The sequence below is a fragment of the Macaca mulatta genome, chromosome 5 (genome assembly GCF_049350105.2).
Source record: "Macaca mulatta isolate MMU2019108-1 chromosome 5, T2T-MMU8v2.0, whole genome shotgun sequence".
NCBI classification, from domain to species: domain Eukaryota; kingdom Metazoa; phylum Chordata; class Mammalia; order Primates; family Cercopithecidae; genus Macaca; species Macaca mulatta.
The window spans coordinates 149,547,722-149,560,612 of record NC_133410.1 but is presented as its reverse complement, the minus strand read 5'-3'; the positions used below and the strand labels follow the sequence as shown (position 1 = coordinate 149,560,612).

General features: G+C 39.6%; 1 protein-coding gene across 3 annotated transcripts in view; it reads left to right on the top strand.

Annotated features, from left to right (window-relative positions):
• The window catches only part of TBC1D9 (TBC1 domain family member 9), a 137,822-nt gene that overhangs the window by 61,985 nt on the left and 62,946 nt on the right, over positions 1 to 12,891 (top strand). For all 3 annotated transcript variants that reach the window (XM_028848781.2, XM_078002298.1, XM_078002299.1), the window contains one exon: positions 8,945 to 9,063. In XM_028848781.2, coding sequence (XP_028704614.2) covers positions 8,945 to 9,063 — 119 coding nt within the window. The remainder of the gene's footprint in view (positions 1 to 8,944; positions 9,064 to 12,891) is intronic.

Here is a 12,891-nt window from a genome sequence, read left to right as displayed (position 1 = left end):
TTTAATTAAAGATTGCTAATTGGTTCTGCTCTTATTCTCTACTTTAAGTAAATAAAGTGTTGGGTAATTTAGTTGCCTTCTGCATGAGGCAGACGTAATGTGAAAGTTGATAGGTATTTTTGTGATTCTTTCTTGGTCTGTGTAACTCAAGGACTATTCTCGTATCCTTAGAAACACAGTGAGTTAAGAAAGCAAACAAAAATAATTGCTCCTTTTTCTTCAAGCAATACATGTTTGTTGCAAAAATTACAAAATATAGATACATAAAATGAATAAAAAGAAAACAAAATACCATATCATAAATCATCACTTTCTAGACTTTAAAAAATCTCCAATATACTTTATATACCTATATATACAAATATATAGCTGGGGCTATAGGTGCACGCCACCACTCCTGGCTAATTTTTGTATTTTTAGTAGAGATGAGGTTTCATCATGCTGTCCAGGCTGATCTCAAACTCCTGACCTCAAGTGATACACCTACCTCGGCCTCCCCAAGTGCTAGGATTACAGGTGTGAGCCACTGCGCCTGACCTATCAATTTTAATAAGTAGATATTTTATGTGAATATAACATAAATGATCTACTAAGTATGTTATTGGAAATCTAGGGTTTTTTCCCCGAATGTTACTGTATTTTGAACAATCTTAGTGAATATTCTCCTAAGATCTTTGCACATTCTCTTAATTATCACCTTAGGATAAATTTATGGAAGTAGATATGTTGAATCAAAGAATATACATGTAATTAAAATAGCAAAAATTAAAAAGTTAAAAAGAGGATATGCATGTAATTTATATCTCTAGCCTGACTGCCGTCCAGAAAGATAGACATTTGTGTTCCCACTATCCAGTAAAATAAGGATGTTAATACTGATTCTTACTGCCAAGGCTGAATGAGTTACCTGGGACTCTCTGTTCTCAAAGTGATTATAAAGCTGTGAGCATATTATTATGCCCATAGAGATTATAAGCAGAGTTATGTCAGAATCTTATCATAGTTACACAAGGGCATCTAGGCATATAATATGTACCCTTTGCAGTCAAACATAAGAGTTCCAGGGCCCGAGAGGTTTGTGCTAAATGTATGTTAGTCGAGCAGTAGTTAAGCAGATAGTTTCTTTTCTTGACATCAGAAGACAGAAATATTTTTTGAATCCCATTTCAAGATGAGGTCTTTGTGTTCTGCTGCTTCAGGTAATTCCAAAAGTAATTATTTGGTGTTTTCTGTGTTCTAGGCCTATGCTAAGGACTTGAAGTGTATTACCTGACTTAATCTGTAGCACAAACCAATGTGTTAAGTGTTGTTTCTTACATATTACAGGCAAGAAATCTGAAGGACAAAGAGGTTAAAGGAACTTACCCATGGCCCCAGAGTTAGCGTGTGGCATTGTAGAAGTTTGAAACCAGGTGTACTTTTTTGACATGGTCTGAGGCATTAAGTAAAATTGCCTCACTCATAACCAGGCTTCTTCTTATTTCAGATAATTTAACCTTTATTCCTACTCGCTGCACTTGTAAAACATGTTAGAAGGCAGCAAAGTGTAGCAATTTAGAGTGTGGACTTCGGATGTGCACAGTGGCTCATACCTGTAATCCCCACACTTTGGGAAGCTGAGTTGGGAAGATCACTTGAGCCCAGGAGTTCGAGACCAGACTGGCCAACATAGTGAGACTCTGTCTCTATTAAAATAAATAAATAAATGAAAAAAGATTATTTAAAAAGAAAAAAAAAGAATGTAGGCTTCAGAGCCAGAAAAATCTGGATATGTTTGACAGTTTTATTGTTGTTGTTGTTGTTTTGAAACAGGATCTCACTCTGTAGTGGAGTGAGCAAGGCTGGAATGCAGTGGCACAGTCACAGCTCACTGCAGCCTTGATCTCCAGTTCTTAGGTGACCCCCTACCTCAGCCTCCTGAGTAGCTGGCACACACCATCACACCCTGGTAATTTTTGTAATTTTTGTAGAGATAGGGTTTCACTATGTTGCCCATGCTGGTCTCCAACTCCTAGGCTCAAGTGATTCACCTACCTTGGCCCCTCAAAGTGCTGGGATTACAGGTGTGAGCCACCGTGCCCGGCCTGTTTGACATTTTAGTAGTTAAGTGTGATGCCTATTCTTGGTAAGCACAAATAATAGAGGACATTATCATTATCATCTTACTTAACCTAATTATAATTATAACTTTAGTTAGATGCGGATTTTGAAAAAGTATATTTTCATTTTTTCTAAAAATGTTTCAAATCACCATGTTATTTTTGGGTTTTGTCTTTTGCCCTCTCTGAATATAAGTTTGCAATTTTTCTGGGTGTAGAAAGTACAAGGTGGCTTGGTAAATACAGGGACAATTTAAATGTTGCTCCTATGTGTGGAGTAATACTCTTGCCTTCATTTGATATGGCAACTTCAAAATTATCATCTTTGTGGATAAGATTATATTGGAAAAGGCCATAATACAGATGATTTCTTCATTTGGTTCCCTTTATTTAATTAGCTTCAAGTGCTATTCATGTGAGCTCGGTGATCCACATAGCCTGCTCTGAATCTGAAAATACTAGGTCAGTTGCTTTTTAATCCTTTGGAGGCTTATTGGGTTTTTGGTTTTGTTTTCTGCTATGTGATGAGTGGTTTTTATTTTTATATGCACATACAAGTGTACCTACACATGTGCGTACATACACTTATGATCAATGAGAATTTACCATTTTAGTTATTCTACAATACAGGTTTTTCTCAAGATCTGCAGTCCCAGAAACAAAATGTATTATTCCTAGGAGATAGAAAGAAAAAAAATGTATTATGAATCATGCATCATGCAAAAAATATCTGCCGAGTCATATGGTACATCTAGTTCTAGATCCTTGAGGAATCGCCATACTGTTTTCCATAATGGTTGAACTAGTTTACAATCCCACCAACAGTGTAAAAGTGTTCCTATTTTACTGGGTATATACCCAAAGGATTATAAATTATGCTGCTATAAAGACACATGCACTCGTATGTTTATTGCAGCACTATTCACAATAGCAAAGACTTGGAATCAACCCAAATGTCCATCAGTGACAGATTGGATTAAGAAAATGTGGCACATATACACCATGGAATACTATGCAGCCATCAAAAAGGATGAGTTTGTGTCCTTTGTAGGGACATGGATGCAGCTGGAAACCATCATTCTTAGCAATCTATCACAAGAACAGAAAACCAAACACCGCATGTTCTCACTCATAGGTGGGAACTGAACAATGAGATCACTTGGACTCAGGAAGGGGAACATCACACACAGGGGCCTGTCATGGGGAGGGGGGAGGGGGGAGGGATTGCATTGGGAGTTATACCTGATGTAAATGACAAGTTGATGGGTGCAGCACACCAACATGGCACAAGTATACATATGTAACAAACCTGCACGTTATGCACATGTACCCTACAACTTAAAGTATAATAATAATAAATAAATTAAAAAAAAAATAACAACAACAACAACAACAAAAAATATCTGCCGAATATCTATCAATGGAGCGTTAAACCTTCGTTCTTAATCCTCAGAGTCCAGATGTGATGGAATCATTTTGGAGGTCCATCTTCTATTTATTTCAAGTAGACTTCATGACTTTAAGATAGATTTCAAACTAGATGAATAATTAGGCTAGGATGATTTCGTATTTTTCTTCATTGCAGACAACATTAAAAAGTTTGCCCAGGTATATATTTAGGGCCTCTGGCCATTACCCTAAAAAACTGCTCTAAATAATGAAGATTCTTATTTTTTAGAAATCAATGTCTAAACCTTAAGCCTATCAAGCGTTCTAGTTTTTAGCCACAGCAGAATGCTTTAACTTGCATTTCCTGAAGGATTCTCATACCCAACCTCAGGGTTCTTTGTTATTCCAGCTGATTACACAGTCGGGTCAGCTTGTTTTTCCTGCGCAACTCTGTAAATGGGGCCTGTCCAGAAAATCTACAGCCAAGCCATTCCTTTCTCTTCTGAGTGTCCTAACACAGTTTCTTCAAGCTGCTGGATAAACAGATTAGTTCCTTGTCAGGGTCATGACAAAGGAGCTTCATGCTATCTCACTTTAACAACAAGTTCTTAGACTTGAATTATTGCAGCACATATACTTACTTACTTGAGAAATGGAAGAGCCATTTATAAGCAACATTTGGAATTCAAACACGTTTCCTTTGGAGTCTCACAGGTTACTAAGAAGTGGTCCAGAAAAAGTGGCGTTTGCTCTGATATCGCTGAGAGGTAACTTGGACCCTTTTTTTCTGGGGTAAGAAGTGACAGAAGTGGCCACCTGCTTCCAGAAGTATTTTTACTGGATTGCAATCTTCAGATGATAGTGGTGAATTCAGTCCTGGCTTTAGGGATCCTCATAGTTTTAGTGACCAGAACCTGGAGCTGGAACACCTGTCCTCACTGCTTCTTTGTACATTTAGGAAAGCGTTCAGAGAATATGGTGCATTTGTGCAGTAAATATAAATTTAAAAACATACTTTGACATTATTCTCCCCAGAAAGTATCTGTTGGGTCCAGACAGGAATCCATAGTTCAGTTCCTAAAGCTGCTGTTTACTGATGGTGTTTGTCTTTTTTCGTTTCTAAAATAGCATGTGATGATAATGGGTTCATATAATGATACACAGAGTTCTTCTGACTCTTGAGTGGTGCTCTCACCATGCTCTGTCCTTTACCAAGTCATCACACCAGGACCTTTACTTTTAGAGTTCCGGCTACACTGGTCATAGAATCCAGTCTTCTGAAACTTCTTAGGCTTGGATGTAGCCAGAAGAAACCTCCAAAACCTCTTTTGGCAGTACTGAAACAGCCACAAAGCACTGAGCACGCCGAAAGGCTTGAAGATCCTGGGACTTATGGTCCCAGTACCTCTCCTGTACATGGGAGTAGCGAGTGGCTGGTGATGACTCCAAAAGGCCAACCTTTTCATGTGACACAAGTATGGGAGGAAGGACAGGAGACAGAGGACAGAACAAAAACAGTATAAGCAGAAGCAATAGGTTTGGGGCTGGTGCTGGTAAAGGAAGATAGACATGTAGGCATTACCTACCTCATAGCGAGCAGTAGAGAAAAGAGCCAGTGGTGAGAACAATGTTGGAGGTGGATGGTGGGGATTATGAAAATGATGGACAGTGGGCAGTGTGGCACAGCAGATCCTGGGGCAGCAGAGGAGCCAACAGATGGGGAAACAATGATAGTAAACCTGAACTTCAGTGCAAGATTACTCAGATGACTATTTGAAGATGGGGTGGGAAAGATACATTAGCCATGTGGACCTTTATATAATGTCAGTGAAGGTTAGAGGTGCAAGCAGATGTTTAGTGAATGAGTGCATTCATATGGGCATATACCATTTCTGCTATGGAAGTGTGTGTGTGGTGGGGATGTACATATAGAAATGTGTGCATAAAGAAACCTTCATCCTTTCTTTATGCATAAAGCACACAGGCCAGGCACGGTGGCTCATGCCTGTAATCCCAGCACTTCAGGAGGCCAAGGCTGGTGGATTGCTTGAGGCCAGGAGTTTGAGACCTACTAAAAATATAAAAACAATTAGCGGGGTGTGGTGAGATGCACCAGTAGTCCTAGCTACTAGGGAGGCTGAGGTGATAGGATCTCCTGAGCCCCAGGAGGTTGAGGATGCAGTGAGCCAAGATCATGCCACTGTACTCTAGCCTGGGCAACAGAGCGTGACTCTGTCCCCCGCCAAAAAAAAAAAAAAAAAAAAAAAGGGAGGAAGGGGAGGGGAGGGAAGGGAAGGGAAGGGAGGGAGAAGGGAGGAGGAAGGGAGGGGGAAGGGAAGGGAGGACGGGGGAAGGGAAGGGAGGAAGGGGGAAGGGGAAGGGGGAGGGAAGGGAAGAGAGGAAAGGGGAAGGGGAGGGTGGAAGGGGGAAGGGGAGGAAGGAGGAAGGGAAGAGAACGGGGAAGGGAAAGGAAAAGGGAGAAGGGAAGGGAAAAGGGAGAAGGGAAGGGAAAAGGGGGAAAGGGGGAAGGGAAGGGTAAAGGGGGAAAGGAGGAAGGGAAGGGAAGGGGGAAGGGAAGGGAAGGGGGAAAGGAAGGGGGGAAGGAAGGAGGAAGGGAAGCTTTGAAAGCAGCGTGTGCAAAACTGATAGGTCTTGTGGCTGATGGGACCTTTTCTATCCATGACAACCAAGGAATAGTGTTGGATTCCATGGGATTCTGAAAGTAAAGTACCTGGTGTGATAACTTGGTAAACCGCAAAGCATAGTGAGGTATCAGTCAAGAGCCAGATTATCCTGGCTGAGCCAAGGCTCAGACTCTACAAAGCACATCTGTGATCAATGTAGGCAGGGACAGATGAGAGGCAAAACAGAGACGAATTATGCCTCCTGGGTCTGCAGAAGTCAGTCCTGTGGTTCCCAGGAATATCTCTGTCCTAAGGTGCAGTCCATCTGACAGTGCCAACAAGCACAGATGGAAGAGCCGGGTGGAGGATTCGTGGCTGGCCTTTATTCTGCACAGGGCTCTCTCTGTGTCTGCCGCATGTCACAGCTGGTGATGGTAATGACCTCGTTACAGACAAGGAAGCTCTCTGTATGTCTGAAAAAATGTTCCAATTAGTATTTAAAATTTTTAAGTTTAAAATATTTTAAAGCACTCAAACTCCAAAATGACTCATTCCCTAAATATTTCAAATAGGCATTGTACTTTGCATTTGAACAGTATTTTTACTGTCCACAATGTATCTACAGACATTAGCCCTTGTGATTTTCACAGTATTTCTCTGAGATGGGTAAAGGTGGTGGTGGTTGTTTTGTTGGAGTCTCTCTCTTTCCACAGGGTCTCACTCTGTTGCCCAGGCTGAAGTGCAGTGTCACCATCATGGCTCACGGCAGCCTCAAACTCTTGGGTTCAAACTGTCCTCCCACATCAGCCTCTGGTGTAGCTAGGAGCTACGGGTGTGTGCCACCACTCCCTGCTAATGTTTTCATTTTTTGTAGAGATGAGGGTCTCACTGTGTTCCCCAGGCTGGTCTCAAACTCCTGGCCTCAAGTGATCCCCTCACCTCCCAAAGCACTGGGATGAGAGGAGTGTGCCACTGCCCCCAGCCAGTTTTGTGTTTTTAACTGATCTCAATTTTACAGAATTTGAGACAGAGATTAAGCACCTGTCTAAAGTCACCCAGCTGACTGTTGGCAAAGGAGGAGGGGGTACCCGGGTGTCCTGATTTCAGAGTCTTGCCATGACATTGTAGGACAGTTATCCCACTACTTTTACACGTGGTAATCTATGGCCCTGAAAGAGCAAGTATGGAAAATACCCAAGAGGAGGAGCAATGTATTCTTCAGTGTTTTCACTGGACTCTTCTCCACTAAGAGACCTGCTTTTTTTTTTCTTTTAGACAGGGTCTCAATGTGTCACCGTCAAAGCTGGAGTACCGTGGTGTGATCATGGCTCACTGCAACCTCAACTTCCTAGGTTCATGTGGACCTCTCACCTCCACCTCCCAAGTAGCTGGAATACAGGCACACGCCACCACGTCTGACTAATTTTTCTTATTATTATTTGTAGAGATTGGGTCCCCCCATGTTACCCAGGCTGGTCTTGAACTCCTGGGCTCTAGTGATCCTCCTGCTTTAGCCTCCCGAAGTGCCAGGATTACAGGCATGAGCCAGTGCACTCAGCCGATACCTGCTTTTTATTCTTCACATAAGCATCCCTTGTAGGCAATTTTAATGTTTAGTCTCAAAGTAAAAGAAAGTAAATGTGGGTTTTGTTTTGCCTTTCCTCAGTGTATCTGAAATTTGTCATTCTCTCTCTCTCATGAATTTCTTTCTCTCATTCTCTCAGAGATTTTAGTTCTGCCACAGTTCTGAGTATAATTGCAGATACACTGTGTCTCCTGTCTTTCTTTGTCAAGAATCAGATTCTGAGATCTCACTGACAAAGAACAGAGAGAAAAGGCACTTTAAAGAAATCAAGTAAAATATAACTTGGAAATCGAAGGAGAATCCTGAGGGGTGAATCAATGGAATCACAAAATCCTTCTTTAGTTCTGGAATGAACAGTGCATACTATATATATATACACACACATATATATATGACACACATACACACACATATATATGATATATGGACAAATTATAAAAAGCCATTTTTCTATAAGATCATTAACAATCACTAGGGGAATTTAGTCCAGTATCTTTATACACCCTGATGGCATACCTGTTATGCCCTGCAGCTGTGAACAAAAACAGAGTAGTGATTACATATGCTGCAAAGCTGATTGTTTAAGTTTAGAGGTTGCCAGAAGAGGTATCTTAAATGCTTCTTATTATTGACCAAAATGTGGTGACTTGGTTGAGGCTACAAGGATGACCTCATCCCATTACATTTCGAGGCAACCGTGCTAATGAGAGCCAGGCTGCTATTCCCTAGTGATAGTCCATTTTCACATCTCATTCATAATTGAAGTGAGTGAGAGTAATTTTTTGGCCATTATAGAAGGTGGTTACATCAGTTCTCCAGTGGCATACCAAAGATCTCATATTGTTGCAGCTTAACAACTGTAACCTGGTATCATAAGATCTATGTTACTCTGTAAAGTGCAAATTCTAGAAGGGAGGAAAGGGGAGGGATGTGCTAAACTCTAGTCTAGAAAAGTGAATTTGAGAAGTGTTGCTGCCTTCTGATCTGAAACAGTGTCCTCAAAGCCTCTGCACTCACCTAATCAAACTTGATTATAACACAACTTGATTATAATATTACTCTTGCGTTTCCACATCCTTAAATGTCTTGTGTGTGTGTCTCCTCTGGAGGAGAGAAAGCATTTAAAGGCAGAGCTCTTGGTCCGATAGTCTCCTTTGATGGTATAGACTATATTGACAAAGTGAGCCTGGTTTTTAAAATATCTTTGGCATGAAATCTGACATGAATTATTATTTTCATTTGTACAGGTGGTTCCAGGAAAGAAATCACTGAACACTGGGAATGGCTTGAGCAAAATCTCTTGCAGACACTCTCCATCTTTGAAAATGAGAATGATATCACCACATTCGTGAGAGGAAAAATACAGGTAGTGGGATAAAAGAAAAACCTTTTTAATTGGAAATAATTTCAAATTTATAGAAATGTTGTAAAAATAAGAATTGAATAAAACATACCTGTATCCCTTTACCCAAATTCACCTGATAACATTTTACACCATTTGCTTTGTTGTGTGTGTTTGCCTCCTTCAGTGTGTATTTTCTAAGAATAGGGCTATTCTTTTTTTTTCTTTTATTGATACATGATATTTTACATATTTATGGGGTACATGTAAGTGTTTTTTACATCATAGAATGTGGAATGATCAAGTCAAAGTATTTGGGGTATTCATCATCTGGAGTATTTATTATTTCTATGTGTTGGTAACATTTCAAGTCCTCTCTTCTAGCTACTTTGAAATAGACAATATATTGTTGCTAACTATAGTCACCTAGTCACTATGAAACATTAGAACTTATTTCTTCTGTCTAACTGTAAGTTTGTACCATTCACCAGCCTCTTTGTTCCCCTTCCTACCTTCACAACTTTCCTAGCCTCTGGAATCTATCATTCTACTCTGTCTCCATGTGACCAAGTTTTTAAGCTCCCACATGTGAATGAGAACATGCAGGATGTTCTGTTAAATGACAACACTACATTTATCACCTGCAGTATTTAACATTATATGTACGTTTAACATTAATACTAGAATATTTGACACAGATTCTAATTTCATTAACTGGCCCACTTAATGCCCTTTATAGCCTTCCCTACTCCCACTCCAGTACAGGTTATAATCTAGGAAGACATTGCATTTAGTTTTCATTTTTTAGTCTCCTTCAGCCTGGAATATTTCCATAGCCTTTCCTTGTCTTGTATGACACTGAGGTTTTTAAAGTATAAAATTCTGTTTTTTTTACTAGAATGTTTTCGTTATGCATTTCATCAGATATCATGAATCAATTCAGATGTTGCATTCCTGGATGGAATACTGTATAGGTGATCCTGTGTCCTCCTCAAGGTATTATTTCTTGAGGCACATGACACTCATTTACCCCTCTCTGGCATTATAAGCCCAAGGTGTTATATCCAATTTCTCCACTGTAGAGTTACCAATTTTGACTTTGCAGATAATAAACAGTTTTCTGTAAGAAAATATTTTCAGGTCACACAAATATATCACTCCTTGTCAAAATTTCCCTCTTGATTTAGGATCGATCCATTGATGATTTTTCATCTGAACCAGTCTACTGTGATAGTTGACAAGATGGTAATTTTATAAAATAATGCTTGTCCAATTCCAGGCCTCTCCCACATTTACCATTTGGCAACTATTGTTCTACTATAAGTAAGAGCCTTCCCTCCATTTATTTATTATTTACTGATGACTGATATGGACTCATGGATTCCTATATTTTCCAGTTTTTTATGTTTCATTACTGGACTTAATTATTTTGGTGCTCACACTATCCCAGATTTAGAGGGAGCCCCTACAAATTGCCTCCTTTGTCCTTGTCATAGTCCCCATTTATTTATTTATTTATTGAGACAGAGTTTCGCTCTCGTTGCCCAGGCTAGAGTGCAGTGGTGCGATCTCTGCTCACTGCAACCTCTGCCTCCTGGGTTCAAGCGATTCCCCTGCCTCAGGAGATCAAGACTGCAGTGAGCCATGATTGCATCACTCACTCCAGCAACAGAGTGAGACTCTGTCTCAAAAAAAGAAAAAAAGAGCTGTAGGAAGAAACTAAAGTTGAGAAGTGACAATAGCCAGGAGAAATAAGTAAAACAAACAAGGACCAATTATGTCAAACAGGCATTTTCCTTTTTGTTTGTATTATACCAAAAATGTCAGATTTAATTCCCCTGAAACCAATTATGAGGAGTGATTTGCTATTAATGCAGTTATGTGTGAAAGAATGTCATTCATGTGCAAATGAATGGTTTAAGCTTTCACATATTGTCCAATAATCAAGGGAACCAACAAAGTTATTTGTTTTAAGACCTAATTAACTTTTATAAATTATAAATGTGATAGTTAACTACAGATGCAACCTTAATCCAAACAACTTATGTAGCATTTTGTGTATTTCTAACCAGACCCCCTTTTTCTTAACTATTTGTTTTATTTTTTTTATTAGAGACAGAGTCTCACTACGTTGCCCAGGCTGGTCTTGAACTCCTAGGCTCAAGCAATCCACCCACCTCAGCTTCCCAAAGTGATGGAAGTACAGGCCTGAGCCACCATGCCTGGGCTCCCCACTTCTAATATGCATATTGTCATAATAGTAGTCTCATGTACATATAATTTTGTTCTCTTCTTTTTTTCTTGATCAGTATCTACAATATTGTTATATAATTTTTAGTTATTATTTCATAATTGACTTTACCATTTCTGTCTTTCTAGAAGTCACCTTAGCTTCTAGACTAGTGGATGGCAGGTACAAATAAAACTCCAGTTAATACTTTTGTTCAAACAGTATAACTTTACCCACAGGCTGTGTTTTTCCCCCTTTGGGATAGATTACAAAATTTGAATGAATGGGTTAAGTAGTTTAAGTATTTTTAATAGACCTTAGTAGATATTGTCAGTATATTAAAATCTCTGTGTGATTACACCGTTGCTTGCTTTCAGCATTTTGGTTGTTTAAATTGTTTTTCAAATATAATAGGTAGAAGTTAAGGCCTTAATGTTTTAGTTTTGTCTTTGGTTATTATGGGGTTGAATAGTTTTTCATGTTTGCTAAGTTAAATTTCTCCTCTCTGTAAATTACCTATCAATGTTCTTTTGCATATTTAAATTTGTATTGAATATCTGATATAATAGGATTTTCCAAAGTCATAAGAAGCTGTTGCCTAGAACTGGAATGACCTATTTTATATTATGTGAAACCTGTAGAAAGACCTGTAGAACCTGGGAAGGAGCTATTCTATCCTTTGTTCCATATTCTAGTCTACCTGGCTAAAAAATTATAGCCAACTAAGAAAAGGTTCTACATTCTGGATTATTTTCTTTCTTAGAGTTGAGAAAGTTGGGATATTAGCCTTGTGGAGACTATTAGCCTCACTGTTGAAATGAGCTGGCAAGGCCTTGTCTGTTGATACTAGTATATTAGACCCTGGAGTGTTTCTGAGTGATGGTTCTTGGCTGTATTTACTCATATATAAAAGCATTTTCTCTTTAAAATTTCGATGAGCGGGCTGGGCACGGTGGCTCTTGCCTGTAATCCTAGCATTTTTAGGAGGCCACGGTGGGCAGATCACCTGAGGTCAGGAGTTCGAGACCAGCCTGACCAACATGCAGAAACCCCATCTCTACTAAAAATACAAAAAAAATTAGCCAGGCGTGGTGGTGCATGCCCATAATCCTAGGTACTCAGGAGGCTGAGGCAGGAGAATCGCTTGAACCCAGGAGGCGAGGAGGTGGAGGTTGCAGTGAGCTGAGATCAAGCTATTGCCCTCCAGCCTGGGCAACAAGGGCAAAACTCCATCTCAAAAAAAAAAAAAAAAATTCAGTGAGCATTCTAGAAATGTGGTATTAATAGATCTTTAGATAGCATAGTTCTGCTCAAAATGTGTAGCTTTCATTTGGTTTGTTATGTGTCACTCATTCTCAAATTCTGCTCATTTTGACTTTAGATAAGAGTGCTACTGCAGCGACCCAGGAGAATAGCATGTTAGCCCTCTTGAGGGTTTGCAGGCTTACCCTGAGTTGTTAGCCTTTGATGATTCCCTGGAGGCCCAGCTGCTGCTTTCTGTTAGCGGGTTCTCATTCAGTTATTTTTATGTACTCATTCATTTATTTAATCTTTCATTCGTAGATGTTTTTTGATCCTTCTCTAAAGGCACTGACAACTTTGAAATGTCACATAGGCCATCG